The sequence below is a fragment of the Tachypleus tridentatus genome, chromosome 10 (genome assembly GCF_004210375.1).
Source record: "Tachypleus tridentatus isolate NWPU-2018 chromosome 10, ASM421037v1, whole genome shotgun sequence".
NCBI lineage: Eukaryota > Metazoa > Arthropoda > Merostomata > Xiphosura > Limulidae > Tachypleus > Tachypleus tridentatus.
This window is the reverse complement of record NC_134834.1, coordinates 79,683,393-79,699,682: the sequence shown is the minus strand read 5'-3', so window position 1 is coordinate 79,699,682 and position 16,290 is coordinate 79,683,393. Positions and strand designations below refer to the sequence as shown.

General features: G+C 33.4%; 1 protein-coding gene across 11 annotated transcripts in view; it reads left to right on the top strand.

The window, feature by feature from the left end:
- Positions 1-16,290, top strand: part of LOC143229673 (uncharacterized) — a 70,428-nt gene that overhangs the window by 32,437 nt on the left and 21,701 nt on the right. For all 11 annotated transcript variants that reach the window (XM_076462349.1, XM_076462352.1, XM_076462345.1 and 8 more), the window contains 2 exons: positions 6,192-6,347; positions 13,851-14,034. In XM_076462349.1, the coding sequence (XP_076318464.1) occupies positions 6,192-6,347; positions 13,851-14,034 (340 nt within the window). The remainder of the gene's footprint in view (positions 1-6,191; positions 6,348-13,850; positions 14,035-16,290) is intronic.

The window sequence follows — 16,290 nt, the reverse complement described above, 5'->3', positions numbered from 1 at the left end:
TCTTGAAGTTACAAATAAGCTAAGAAAAGTAACGTATGAAAAATAACAATAAAATTATCAAAAATGTATAAATACAATTAATTGAAGTAAATACATTTTTATTTAGTTTGTTAGATAGTGATCATGTAACTTTGGGCGAAATTCAAAACCAAACAGACAAACAATTATCTCAATTTGGCAATCAGTTAGTGGCTTATAAAATGTCCTATCATTATATCCTATAAAGTAATCAGCCCTAATGAAAGAAGTAGCTCTCATGGTAACGATAATAAAAATAGTAGAGTCCAAAAGTCTCAGAAGCTCCAGCGCTTTGTTCAGAAGTATGAAAAGCCAACTATTTGAAAGTCTCTGAAGCTTCTGAGACTTTTAAATAGTTGTCTGTTTTTAGTCCTGAAGAAAGCACTGAAGCTTCTGAATCCTATGATTTTTTTTTATGTAAAACAATATCGATATATCTGGCGACTTAATTTCAATCTTATTTTCATGAAATGCATATTTCTATATTTTACTGTACAGCTTTCAAATAGATATATTGTTACTAATAGAAACTTAAAGAAGCATCGCTCAGAAAGAAATGTGAAGTTCACTGGATGGAGAGAAGCTGAAAAAGTGTTAAGAAAGTTAAAAAAAGAAATGTTTCATCTTCAAATAAAGACAGTTTTATGGAGCTACTTTGTAAAATTCGGAAAACTAAAATTACGTTTTAAAATAAGACAGAACATGTATCTTACTAGTTAAAGAATTTCGGTTATATTTTCAATGATGAACTGATTTCTTCTTATAACGATTTCGTAAAAATTCGAGACATAAAGGTCAAATAAAAGTTTAAGTATTTATCATTTTGTAACATGTGGTTTAGAGAATGACGCAAGAAATGATAAAGAAACCAGGGTTTAAGGGACTTGTTTTTATTCGGGTTTAAATGTCCTGAGTTTTGATTTTGCAAAATTTGCGACTGCAAGACTGGCTCGTATAGATTTTAAAATATATAAAATGTTTTGTTGTTGTAAAATAAATATTCTCAATGATGAAAGTTATACATTACTCTGTTATTATGTTTCTCAATTATTTTTGCTATGTTAAAGCAAATATGTATACGTGATTCTGCTTTGGAGTATAATTTTGGTTCTGTGTTGCAGGGTGTTTTTTTTATTTCATGTTTGAGGACGGACGTTTCTCTTTTTGTTTGTAGGATAAACATGATTATTTGTTTAAAGATATATATTATTTTGTGTTAAAACATGTATGTTGCTTAGAAAAATGGTATTTTTTGTAACTATGAAGAAGGACTTGTGTAAAAGGATAACTGTCATTCTATACTTGAAAATATACATCTATATCTTTTTATGTTGGACAGTGAATATGATGACGTATTAGAAGATAGATTTTGTCTGTGAAAAAGGAACTACTGCTCTATATTGAACACAGGTGTTTCTTCCATTTTTCCCCCTCTTTTCAGTGTTTGATTTTAATATGATGATATTTGAACTTTTAATCCTTTGTCATCCATTAAAGGGTTTCCACTACAGTAATTGTCGTAAATCTACAGGTGGAGATTATCCTTAGCACGCGTAAATATACGGTAGATAAGAGCTCAGACGTATTTTACTTTTTCTTTTATTACATGATTACTGCAGGCGTTTACAGTATCATATTTACAGAAGAAAAGGTCGTTCAGGCACAAATACGGAAGAAATTATTTCTTCTCAGTTCACTCGTTGTATAATTAACGTTCCCTGCCCGTGATTTTTCTCTTTACCACTTTCTCTAAATAGTTCCTCTCAAGTGATTTTATGCTATACTGTTTTTCTACTGTTTCTCCCTACTTCTGTTTTGTTTTCCAACCATTTTTCAGTTGACCGCTATTCCTTCATTTCTCGATGGATTGACTAGAAACAAAATTATGTTTGACCTCCTGCGGTCATTTTAGCAGCAGCCAAGAAAAAAATTGGCACAAATAATAATTTTCGTGCGCCCGACACAATGACGTAAAAAAACCCAAAAATATTGGATTTACCTATTTTGATTCTCTTCAGGAAGGTTTGCTTGTTTTGGAATTTCGCACAAAGCTACTCGAAGGTTATCTGTGCTAGCCGTCCCTAATTTAGCAGTGTAAAACCAGAGGGAAGGCAGCTAGTCATCACAACCCACCGCCAATTCTTGGGCTACTCTTTTACCAACGAATAGTGGGATTGACCGTAACGTTATACGCCCCCACGGCTGGGAAGGCGAGCATGTTTAGCGCGATGAGGGCGCGAACACGCGGATTACGAGTCGCACGCCTTACGCGCTTGGCCATGCCAGGCCTCTTCAGGAAGGTCAGAGCTCATGATAAAAAGAATAATTCTGTTTTTGAGCAATTTACATAAGATTTAGAACAAATATGTTGAAGTAACTGTTTGAAATATTAATATCGATAAACACATATTGATAAACAAAAACATTTTAGTAATTATAGGGAGATTTAAGGTGCCACAAAAAGTATAATTTTAAGGTTTTAATAACACATTGCTGTAATTCGGTCAATTTGCATGGGATATGGCACAAAAATACTTTTTTACAGATCTATATATAAATATTTCTATATGCGCACAAAAATGTCAGCTATGTCCATGTTTTAGTGGGTCAACGGTTAAATAAACCCATGATTTTAGAAATTTGGTCCATTTATTCGCCATATTTCGACCAATTTACGTGATATTTAATAAAAAGATACTTTCTATAGGTCCAAAATAGAAAAATAGACAATGTTGTAATTTTTACCTTTTGCTCAATTTTTCAGAGAGTAAAGCACACTTTAGGGTTTACGTGGACTATTCATACGTAAATCAGTTAACGAACATGGGATGTGATACAAATAAACCTCCTTGCAGGTGCCAAACAATGATATAGTCATTTTTGATTTTCGCTTATTTTTAACGATTTTTTGTGTAAAAATTAGCCACCTTGGGATTGCATGGTAGAGACATGTTGTATTCACTTGCGAATATTGACCTCTTTAATTTTTATCGAATTACTTTCTTCTGCTATGTAAGTCTCGTAAACTGTATAGCCGTCTTTCTAGTATTTGGGCAACTCTATCTAATTAAGATATTCCAGTAAATGTCCACATAATTAATAGTGTACGTCACGCCAGTCTGATGTTCCAATACACGAGTGATTAAGACATTTACTTATTTTGGAGAACGGTGATCATTGTTGACAGAAGAATCACGTAGTCTCACAGTTATGATTTGACTTCAAGTGTTGTTAAAATGTCTTCTTCATATTCAGTAATTATGTTTACTTCTCTCACTACACCACCTATTATTATTTTTTAACGACTAGCGCCAGTGCTGACATCTGTGTCGTTTCTAGAACTTATGTATTTGTTACGTTTATTGACGTGCAATTAGTCTAAATTATGTTTAACGAGCGTCATGTGGATTAAATATCACGTCGATAAACTTTGAAAGATATGAGTCTAAACCTAGTCCATATAAAACGGCGTAACAATAAACGCATTGTACAATTTTTTTTTTCAAAAATAAAGAATTTTCTCTTTTAATTCGACATTTTAATTTCTGGTGTCTTCAGTGTTTTATATGTATATATTGAAGTTACCAAATCCATCGAGCTCGTATCGTTATGCTTATAGCTGTCAGAAAATAGTTTTTAAAGTTGAATTAAGCTGAGATATGAGATACTTACTTGTCTGCAGTTTTAAATTTTTGTGATTTCACGAAAACGAAAAGGCACTGAACTACATTCTTTCCCAGCTACAAAGGCACAATGATCCATAGGTGCTTTTGTGTAAATAACGTATTATTTTTCTCTCAAAAAACTAATCTGAGAAATCTGGTTATTCATACGTTTATTGTGTTATAATTTTAAGAGTAAAAAACAAACAAAAAACAAAAAGCAATCAGTGTGGTGGTTAAAGTGAAGAGATATTACAGCATTCTTTGATATTTATTTATTCGATTATTTGTTGTCCAACCATGTATTAAATTTTGTGCGGGCCTGGCATGGCCTAGCGCGTTAAGGCGTGCGCTTCGTAATCTGAGGGTCGCGGGTTCGCGTCCGAGTCGCGTCAAACATGCTCGCCCTCCCAGCCGTGGGGCGTTATAATGTGACGTTCAATCCCACTATTCGTTGGTAAAAGAGTAGCCCAAGAGTTGGCGGTGGGTGGTGATGACTAGCTGCCTTCCCTCTAGTCTTACACTGCTAAATTAGGGACGGCTAGCACAGGTAGCCCTCGAGTAACTTTGTGCGAAATTCCAAAACAAACAAACCAAAACATTAAATTTTGTATAAATTGAATATGATGTGCAACGTGAAGGAGGTAGTTTAACAATAAGAGGAACACCGCCATGAAGCATTTATTTCTTTCAAAAAGTATTAAAACGTTCAGAGTTTGCCTAATATTATTATATTTACACCATGATAAACAAGGGTTCTTTAATGACTATAAGGCAACAATCCAAAACGTGTATGTTTTATGGAATAGGTTTGAAGACTTTCATAGAAATATTTGCCATCGTTCTTCACAAGATCAGTTACTGGATCTATTATCTAGCTCCAGACCATCATGTAATTAACCAAAACATCGTCTGGAAAATGAGGGGATTCTGTTAAAGTGCCTGATAAACATAATTCGAGGTTCAAATGGAGTTATTGTTAATCAATGCCATCTAACAAGCGACTAAAACTTGGGATTTAAACAAAGGATGGGAGTTGTACTGAAAATTTGTATTTTTATTGGAAACATAGTATTTAAAATAGTTTCGGACACATTATCAGATGCATGATTTATGCTTCGTCAACATTCATTTTAGGTGAAATACGATAAACTGATGATAATCCAAACCAGCTGGTATGGGTATCAGTTTGGCTTCTTCGACTCTTAAATAAGTGGCCCGGAATGGCCATGTGGTCAAGGCACTCGGCTCGTAATCCGATGGTCGCGGGATTAAATTCCCCATCACATCAAACATGCTCGCTTTTACAGCCGTGAAGGCGTTAAAATGTGACGATAAATTCCACTATTCGTCGGTAAAAGAGTAGCCCAACAGTTGGCGATGGGTGGTGACGACTAGCTGCCTTCCCTCTAGTCTTACACTGCTAAGTTAGGGACAGCGAGCGCAGATAGTTCTTGAGTAACTTTGCGCGAAATTCAAAACAAACACTTCTCTTGAAGACAGGAGTAACATTAGTTCATTTTCAATCTGTTAGTACTTGTCCACTATTCAAGGACTTAGAACAAAATTGTGGTAACCGGCTCACGTATTCAATCCTTGACCTCCTTTAAAACTCTTGGAGAAATATTATCTCACCCAGAAGTCTTATCACACTTTAATCTTTCCAATTTTATTTTAACAAGTTCAGAATTTATGCAATTGTCTTGTTCAACTTTGGTTTCATTTATCAGTTGCTCAAGATAAGGAACACTGTTTACGTTTTCATTAGTAAAAACTAAATAAAAAGCAGAATTTAATATCCTAGTCATTTCATAATCATCAGCTACAAGCCTTCCTTTATCATCTCTTAAGTCTTCTATTCTCATCATACTATTTTATTTACCTCAAAGTAGCTTTTTAAAAAATATATTTACTGTCAATTATTATGTTTTCAGCCATTTTTTTCAGACATCCTTTTAAATGTCTCAATTTTCTTTTTGATCGACTTTATTGATTTCCACAATCTTCTCTAATGCTTTTCTTCAATTTTATCTCGTATACCCGTTATGAGCCAACCCTTTTTTTTTCAGCTACCCTTTGTTTTATGTAAGGAATATATTTGTTTTGAATATTGAATTTTTCTTTAAACATTTTCTTCATTTGCCCAGTTTCTCGAAATAACTCAGCTGCCCGATTCACAACAGATAACTCATGTTGCATCCCTTCAAAATTTGCATTTTTGAAATTCAGAATCAAAATATCATTATTCCTGATTTTCATACACAAAAATAATCACTTGTACCAAAGTGTTCCCTAATTTCTACTCTCTCAACCATTTTTATATCAGAAGTTAACAATAAATATAGGATAGCATTATTTTTACAAGGTTCCTTTATCAACTAGTAATGAAATACATCTTAAGTAAATTCTCTTCCCATAAATTAATTATTTTTCACGATAATTCATTTCTTGTTCGACCAACTTATTAATATTGTTTATTCCTCCTTATTTATTTATTTTTTTGTTCTAAAGGTACGGCAATCGTAATGTTATTAAGTGGCTACTGCGGGAAGCCAAAATGTCTGCCTTAGAGAAGACCGACAACGGAGCTCTAGCTTTGCACTTTGCAGCTGCTAAGGGATGCTTGGATTGTGTGAAGTTGTTATTGGAGTCTTGTCCTGAACTTAGGTAAGTTCTTGTCGATCTAATGAACTCGGGTCAAAATTCGCTACCAATTCTGGTAACACCACCCGTATTCGATTTCAGAGTCTGGTCATTTATTTATTTTACCTGCATGTCCTTATCCTCTATTTGTCTTGAAAAAGGAAAAAAAATCTGAAGTCTTCTATTTAAATGATTTAAATTTTCTTACGCTAAATATTTAATTCTGATGTAATGCATCCCTTATGATCTTGGACAGAGCAGATAGCCCGGTGTGGCTTTGCTATAAGAAAACACAAACAAACATGATCTTATGATCTAGTGAGATCGAATCAAATGTCCTTTGACCTGTCGTTTATTTTATAATTCTTGCAGAGACATAGCAATCATTTTTCTTAGATTTTCTAAAATTTCTTTTTATGTACAAACGAGCGTAATCGATTGTATTATAATGGAGCGTTTTGCAAAACAGAACAATCCAGGCAAGAAACCTCCCTTAGAAACATTTGGAAATTTGGATGCTCTAGAATACATCCGAGAAAAAGAAAGGACCTGTTTTAAGCACTCCAAATTTTTCGTTAATCGTTAATCCATTACTTCTTGCATCACATTACTAGATGTTATCCCTAACAGCATAAATTCAAATTGTTTTTTATAGTAACCTCTATAAAAGTGAAACAATTTCACTTGTTTACTTGTTTACAGATCAATCCGCCATGATAACTTGGCCTTTCTAATACAGTTTTAATATTTAAAATCTGTATAGGTTTCATCTAAAAACCAAATCCAGAAAAGTAGAGGATGTAAGAATTTGATTTTTTTTCTCTGGATTAAAATACATTAGCTAAACAACTGATAAAGAAAAAAGCGTTAATTTGATTTATTTACGATTTCTTCATCAAAAAACAAAACCCAACATAAATAACTTTACGGATCTTTATTTTAGTTTTTTTAGCTATTGTTAATTTATTTCACATTATTAATATTTCTTGTTGTGGAGTAAAGCCACAATGGACTGTTTGGTATATCAACTATGGTGAATCGAACCCTGGTTTTAGCCTTGTAAGTCTACGTTACCAAAGTATAGAATAATTTATACAAGTGTTGTTAAGATGGAAAAATATATTATTCAAAAACATTCACACCAATTTGCAACACAAAACTCTTTGATGAAAAACTGCAAGCAATAAATGAGGATAACAGCAAGAAATTGGTTTCCAAAGTTAAACAAGTAGAACTTAATCTACTGTCCAACTGTCATCTAAAAACTCTAAGTACAAAACTAGAAAATAGAACTGGTATAAAGACAACCATTCAAGAACAATTAATAACAAATATAATTTTACAAAAGGTTTATAATTCAGTTCCTATTGGATCTTCTAAACTTATTATTATTTTACTAGTAACCTCAAATTACGGCAAAAACTTTCTGCTTATCTTCCTAGCTATCACCTTCATTAAAACTGTCACATTTTTTCTTCATACGTCACTAAATGTATTGACCAATCTCGAGTTCTGAATCCCAACCTAAAATAACAAAAACGTACTTTTATTAAATTCAGACAAGAGCAAGTTTGTGGTAGTTATGGAACATTGCAACTATCCGAATAATACGGATATTGTTCTAAATTATCAGTTCACTTCATGAAGCAAACAATCTAGTAGCTCAACGGTAAGTCTACGAACTTATAACATTAAATATTGAATTTTGACACGTGTGGTGGTTTGTTTTTCTCAATTACAGATACACACACATTTTATCAAGTTAGATTCTAATAATTAAAGTAGAAGTAAAATATACGTAAAAAAAACACGAGTTAAAACTCTTCTTATTACCGGTACACGAGCCTGGCTAATTTTCCAATATATATTTTTTAAATGGTTCATTATCTTCAGTTATTGCTCCTTTCAAATTTCTGGCATACCAAAAATCCATGTACCCTGTTACATTCGTCCCGTTTTATGGTTATTTTAAATCTAAAAACCTTATACGCTAATATAAGGATTGAGAATAAGATTGGCTGTGTGCACTGAAATGTTATAGAAATAACTTAACTCCCATATTCTGTTTATATGTTTCTGGTGTCAAAGAGTTCTTTTGTTTTTCAGAAACATAAACGAATATTCATTTTCAAGTTATTAATTTTTATAAATTATAACCAAATTGAAGGTCAACCTATGGTAAATCTAGTTTTGTCTATTTACTTTGGTCCGACATGGCCAGCTGGTTAAGGCATTTGACTCGTTATCCGAGGGTCGCAGGTTCGAATCCCCGTCACATCAAACATAATCTCCCTTTCAATCGTGGAGACGTTATAATATGATGATCAATACCACTATTCGTTGGTAAAAGAGTAGCCCAAGAGTTGGCGGTGGGTGGTGATGGCTAGCTGCCTTTTCTCTAGTCTTACACTGCTAAATTAGGGACGGCTAGCGCAGATAGCACTGGTGTAGCTTTACGCTAAATTCATAACAAACTAAACCTATCAGTTTTATACATTTATTATCAAGATAGACGAAATTACTATTTCCACTTCTCTACATCCTTCAGTTTCCTGAATTTGTGATATAAGTGACACCTACACAGTTTTTAAATATTCGAATCATACTGATAGTTTGGATTCAAATTTCAATGCTATCCATCCCATCATTCACGATCAAATATGAAGTTGATGGTAAACTTTAATTTTTAAACGTGTTAGTGGAACTAAAAGACAATTAATTTCACATGTTCGTTTTTGGTAAGGATACATACTCAAGAAATTAACTTCTTTGGAATTCCTCTCAAAATAATAAACATCAACAAACAAACAAACAACAAGGATTACAGAAATTTTCTCAGCTTATGTCACAAATATACATCTTTCCAAAGTAATACGATTCTCTTCCAACTATATCATTTGATGCTGCTATAGGTACATTAACAAAGTGTAGAGTGTTTAAAAAGAGGGTTTTGAGACATATGTACTTTACAGATCAGTAAACAAATCATGTGTGAGTTCTCGACCCGTCGGACAAGCCAACAACTTCTTTATCAGTTCTTGACACTTCGGACCAGTAAACAAATTGTTTCAATTCTTTCTCTATCATACCGATAACAATCCAGGTTAGTAACTGAAATGTAAAAATTAGTTATCCTCATTCTTTCACAGAACATATGTAGTGATCCCTGATGACTTACCAAGTCTTCTAGTGAGTGAGATTCAAGAGGAACTGTCTTGTCGAGCCTGTAACATTTTGCAAAAAAGAATTAAAACACCTCATCTGCCAACTCGAGGGAGAAACTGTCGATACATCAAGCATTGTTGCCACTTTTAAAAGAACAATTCTCCCCACATCTGACATAGATGGATTCAAAATAATTTTCTGTTAGATCATTTCTACTTAACCCTACTTAATAAGTGTTAAATATTTAGACATATAACTTCTCAATGCAGCAGCAACCTGCGGTGTTTTGTTTGCAAAGGACAGCATTGTAGGTTGAACAATATTGTAATATTGTGAAAGTTGACCATTGTATAGACTGCAATGCTGAATATGATACAGAGGCCAATGACTGGATTGCTCTGAAGCAGTACATAATATCAGTTCATTTTAAAACCTAAAGATGTCTCTACTGATAACTTTGAAAGATACTTCTGTCGATATTCCGTCTCAGAATTTGCCAAGCTCGTCTTCTTGCCTTATACCTAACATTTATCTCTACGCTAATATTGAAATTTGTCAATGTTGTTTGATAAGATTAAAGTACTCAAACAAAAACTATTATCTCCATCGGGAACCCTAAATGAACCTTGAACTTTGTAGTACTTATTCTTGAAATTGTAACAGTTTGCTTGTAGTGCTACCAATGAGCGACCAAACTACTGTAAGAGGATAATATACTAAACGAAACTAATTATTCGTGGTTAATACCACATGGCTTACAGAAAGGTATAATGTGTAGGTTATCGAAAGCTGGTAATGAGGTATGTTCACTTAGATCCATTGTACCCAATAGAGGTACGTACTACCATAGGATAAGTTTCTTGGTTTGATAAATCAGATCATTATCTATAAATAAATACTATATTCAAGACAGTTTTCATTTTATGGATGAATTGAAACCACTAGAATATAGCAATCTTGTTAACTTTGATATCGAATAACGTTTTACAAGCATGCCGTTAGAAGAGACATCAGATTTATACGTTAATTAATATTATAATTGTAATAATTCAAATGCGTTTCCAGAAAAAAAGTTGTTAGATTTAGCTATTAAAATGTCTCAATTCGTATTTAATGATGAAGTATTTGATCGGATAGATGGCGTAGGTAGCAATTGGAATGAAGTTAAAATCTTTCTGGCGGATTTCTATTTATTCGGGTCTGGCATGGCCAAGCGTGTTAAGGGGTGCGACTTGTAATCTGGGGGTCGCGGGTTCGCATCCCCGTCGCGCCAAACATGCTCGCCGTTTCAGCCGTGGGGGCGTTATAATGTTGCGGTTAATCCAACTATTCGTTGGTAAAAGAGCAGTCCAAGAATTGGCGGTGAGTGATGATGACTAGCTGCCTTCCCTCTAGTCTCACATTGCTAAATTAGAGACGGCTAGCGAAGATAGCCCTCGAGTAGCTTTGTGCGAAATTCAAAAACAATCTTTTTATTTTAATACGAAAACAACTAGTTGGAAGAACGTTCTAATTATTTTAAATCTGTCTACAACATAAGACATGTAGATGATATTTTCGTTATTTTCAAAAATGAAAATGTGAGATTGATAAGTTTTAATTACTTTAATACAAAACATAAAAATACAACATTCATAGAATAAAATCAAGAATATTTAAAGTGTTCCTGTTAGATATATTATAAAATATCATTAAAAATGAATTAATGTGTTCCTGTTAGATATATTATAAAATATCATTAAAAATGAATTAATGTGTTCCTGTTAGATATATTATTAAATATCATTATGACGAGTTCGTGTTTCAGACTTTTCGTAAAAAAATGTTTATATTTTCATTTGTTAGTTTTGTTTCTGATATGTATGTACAAAGTGAACTTAATCAACAACTTATTTAACTTGGCTTTTATAGTTAGTAGTAATCCTTGCTGGGCTGTTGAAGACTGAAAAGGGTTTTTTAAGAAGGAAGAGACCTTCAATACTTGATGCTGTATTTGTGCAGAGCTACACAAACCTGTCTACCGCGAGTTGTTGAGCTCCGAATGTAAACTTATCCCTGGCTTACCAGGGGCACTTTAATTGATATAATTAATAATTACAATTTAATTAAAAGCTACCTGATAATATATCCCTATGATGATTGAAAACAAGATTATTAATCCATCTTGTATGTTACAAAATAACTTATGAAAATTTGTAAAATGTGGTATTCTTCCAAACTTAGTTAGCATGTGTTATGGAACATAACGTCAGGATTAAGGTTTTTTTTTATAGCAGCCTCTGATTTTAACTCTGTACATCCGTAGATTACTTTATTGCTATTTCTGCGTGGAACAGTGGATTAAAGATATTATAAAGTTAAAGATAAAAATACCTAAACTACGCAGGGACAAAGTTGTATATGAGTGTCAGTATCTTAGAGGTAAGCCTAGATATATTGAATCTACCATGAGATCCTTATAGCGTCAAGGATTTATAAACATTTACATTTTAGGTTTAACTCGTTTTCTAGCATTAAAGAACATACACTGAAATAAGTGATGAACATCCAGCGACAAAATGTTTTAAATCACAGTTAGGCGTAAAGATTTAGATGAATTAAGATAAAAAGAAAATTCATTAATAAATAGACTTGAACCAGAATCAAATGAGACTAGCAGTGTCATGGAATTACTTTTATTTGTCTAAATCAAGCATTCAGTGAGTTCAGTTAAATATTATTTTTACATTGTTATTTCTGTTTTGCTCTATAAAACATGTACGTGTGAATATTTTCGAATATTTCAGGCAAACATTTATACATTAGAAAAACAAAGTTATCTGATTGATATGTTTCATATATCACATCTTTTATGCACACCACCGTCCCCCTCTGAAACAGCGGTAAAACTTCGGATTTACAACGCTAGAATCAGGGGTGCGGTTCCTCTTGGTGGATACAGCACATAGCTTATTGTGATTTTCCTGTAAGAAAAACACACACACACACATCCCATATATGAATGAGTTAATGAGGAAAGTTGGAAACTTCTAAAAACTCGAGTTTTTATGCTAAATATTGACACCTATATCATTTTAATTTCTCAGTGAGTTTGTTCTCATTCAGTTTTTAAAATATTTTTCTTCTATCTCAGTTTCTAAAGAATCAAGCATTCCTTAATCAAAAGACTTTGATGTCTATTTGTCCATCATCAATAGTTATGTGACAGCAGACTTTAAAAGAACGTTGAGCTTTTCTCCTTGAGTCTGATTTAGTATGAAGTGTGCTCACCTTTAACATTCATAATGTGTACTTTGTCCCTAAATTTATCACTGATTGTTGATGTACCTTTGGTGTGGTAAACTGCCACTCCTCTTGCAAAATAGCTTAAACTTAAAGAAATTTCGACTTCCAGAACGGCTTCAAAATCGTTTGATTAAATTCATGTCGGAACTCTGGGCTGACCAAGGCAGATCTTTCTCGTTATTGTCTAATCCAGAACTTTACATGAGATCTGACAATATTCATTATTATGTTGAAATCGATGATACCCTTTTTCATAAAATTCTGTAATCGTAAGTTAGGTAGAATTATCCAGAATATTATAACACATTATACGGTATATTTCTTACACTACTGCCATTGGACCAGTTCGTGCCAGCTAAAACAAGTCAGCATCATATCATGTCAGTACTCCACAGCTGAACCGATACGATCATAAATAAAACATTCTGTGGCTTAGTGGTATACGTTTGAAGGCCTAAAAAGCTAAAAACTGGATGTATTTTCAATAGTTTTCTTTCTCTTCATGAGACCTGATGCCTTTGCACTCACTTTTAGATAACGGCCTGTCTGTGAAATCCGGCAGTATCAATGGATGTGCTAAACTATAATCCTGAGATTCTAGTCAAATGCCGGAGTACTGATTTCAGGCTAAGTCCACAGTTTAATTTCTCAACGTGTTTTGAGATTTGGGTGTACTAAAAATTTATTAATTCTTTGAGGTCAGTTTTAGCATTTCTTGTTCATGTTTTATCTCATTAATAACAGTAAATCTGGGTGTTGGTATGCGAATGAAAATCCATATCACCAGCTCTACAAACAGTAATCATTATTATTTGAAGGTTGTAATTTCCTGTCCTTTACTCCAACTGGTTGAAAACGGAATTTCTGATCGTATAACAACACCCTACACAGCAACAACTGTGAGATTGCCGTTACTAGCTGGTGGGTAGTTGGTCTCTAATACATATTCATATATGGAAATTCTACGCTCACGCTGAACGTATCTAGCTTAGTTTAACAATAAGGATAATTCTACGAGAATATGTTTTCTAATAGTTTTTAGTTATTTATACAGCCATATTTTATTCTTCTCAACAGTGCGAACGCTCAAATGGAAAATAACGTAACACCAGTTTACCTGGCCTCTCAAGAAGGACACCTAGACGTTCTGAAATATTTGGTGATATCAGCTTGTGGCTCTCTTTCGTTGCGGGCAATTGATGGCATGGCTCCAATCCACGCTTCTGCCCAGATGGGAGCATTAAAGTGTCTGAAATGGATGGTATGAAACAGATGTTATCGTAGAATCTGTTTATAAATATATCTGATACACATTTTTCTGTACTAGATAAATGCTGTTAAATATTTCAGCTTAATTATTATTACTTCTTTCATTTATCGTTTTAATAATATTCATTAACTAAATTCAGTTCATTAAAATTAAACCGTTTCACCATTGAAGAAAAGAACTCGTAGCTAATGAATATTATCGAATTTATTTCCTCAAGCTGGCGTTAATTTTACATAACAATTGAGTTTCTGTACACCAACATACAAGCCTATAATGACCAGGTTAGAAAGGACTACTAAGTAAGTAAAACTGCAATCCACAGTCATCAGTCACCAGTATACTTTTAACACTTGCTGTTACTAGTATAACATGTATCACCTCATCGGGAAGGTTAATTCAAAAATTAAGTTTGATATGTCAGTGGAAAAGTATGTTCAGTATCTTCCTAGTGGCAAACTTTTAACTATAAATATCGGGTTTTGATATTCCTGATGGGCAGAGAACATTTAGACCACTTTGTAGCTTTGAGCTTTATCAACAAACGAAGTGTGTTGAACATAAGTGTAAACTGAGTGTCAAAATTTCAGAGATAGAATATAATAACTAATTTATAATATTATTCTTTAAAAAATTAACTAAAACTTACCATATCTAAAAAAATCACAAATTCTAGTTTCAAAAATCTCAATAAAAATGTTGAAAGTCATTACATTCATGCTCACTTTAGAAAGAAACATTGATTTGCTACTAATTTTATGAATAAAGTATAGAACTCTGGGCAAACATATTCTAGGCGTTAAAAATAACTATATCAACAGAACCATCATTTAGTTTTTGTGATCTCAATTATGAATTTCATTTTACAAACTTAGAATTTTCCCTTCCTAGAACTATAAAATAGAGTGCTTATACGAAGGTTTGGTTTCTCTTTACAATATGTGTAAATGCTAATGTAAGTCATTGGAGGTGTGAGCTCTAGGATCACAGAAAACACTTACACCCTTGTGCAAATTAATTGAAACAAGAAGGAAAATTACGATTTTTTTCACTTTTTTGCGTTTTATTTCTGAGAATCCAAAAATTGCCCACAAATTAATACATGACATGACCACCTATATTTTTCAGAAGATCATTAATCCGCTTTGGCATCGAGTCCACAAGTTGACTGCAATTTTACTAATTTTTGAATCGCGGAACCACACCTCAATTATGGCCTCAATTAACTTATCTTTCGTAGTACGGTCTTTTCCCTGAAGTCTTTTTTTACAAATCGCCCAAAGATTTTCAATAGGATTTAAGTCCGAAGAGTTTCCAGGCCAGTCCAGCACCTTTATTCGCGTTGTAGTCATAAAATTCTTTTATTTACAGTGAACTCACCAATCATTCTACAGAATAATATCTACAAGTAAGACTTTTGTGTAAGGATTATTTCAAAGCCTTTTCTGCAGATGAACACTTATATAGTGAGAATGTTAAATAATACAGAATCCAAGAAATTTATAAACTTTTCAAGGCCTTCGATCACATTTGAAATCAACAATTAGATCCATGAAGAAAATGGTTAAAGAAACTAGAATTACAGTTATTTCATTCAGCAACTAACCTGCCAAATCCCGTGAAGCAACTCCAAAGAACTTTCGTATCTTTGTTTTAGAAGAGGACGTCTACTTACACTGTATAGGGTCTGCAGAAGGATTGTCAAGATTTATGTACCAATACTGAGCTCTTCCTTTTTTAGTAAAAAGTTCTTACATTAGAAGCTGCTGTGTTTGGTAATATAATTTATAGTTATATCCATCGAAGTGGGCAAGGTCAACAATGGAGGATGTTGTTTCAAGAGTAGTACAGAACCTGTACAATCATTATTTTAGAATGTAATTAAATATCAGTGTACTTATTCATGCATTGATTATTTGAACTAAATGGTTACGTTTTTCATCATAAGTTTGTTTGTTTGGTTTTTATGAATTTCGCACAAAGCTACTCGAGGGCTATCTATGCTAGCCGTCCCTAATTTAGCAGTGTAAGACTAGAGGGAAGGCAGCTAGTCATCACCACCCACCGCCAACTCTTGGGCTACTCTTTTACCAACGAATAGTGGAATTGACCGTCACATTATAACCCCCACGGCTGAAAGGGCGAGCATGTTTGGTGCGACCGGAATTCGAACCCGCGACCCTCAAATTACGAGTCTAACATCTTTACCCACCTGGCCATGCAGGACCTTCATCATCAGTACATTTTAAT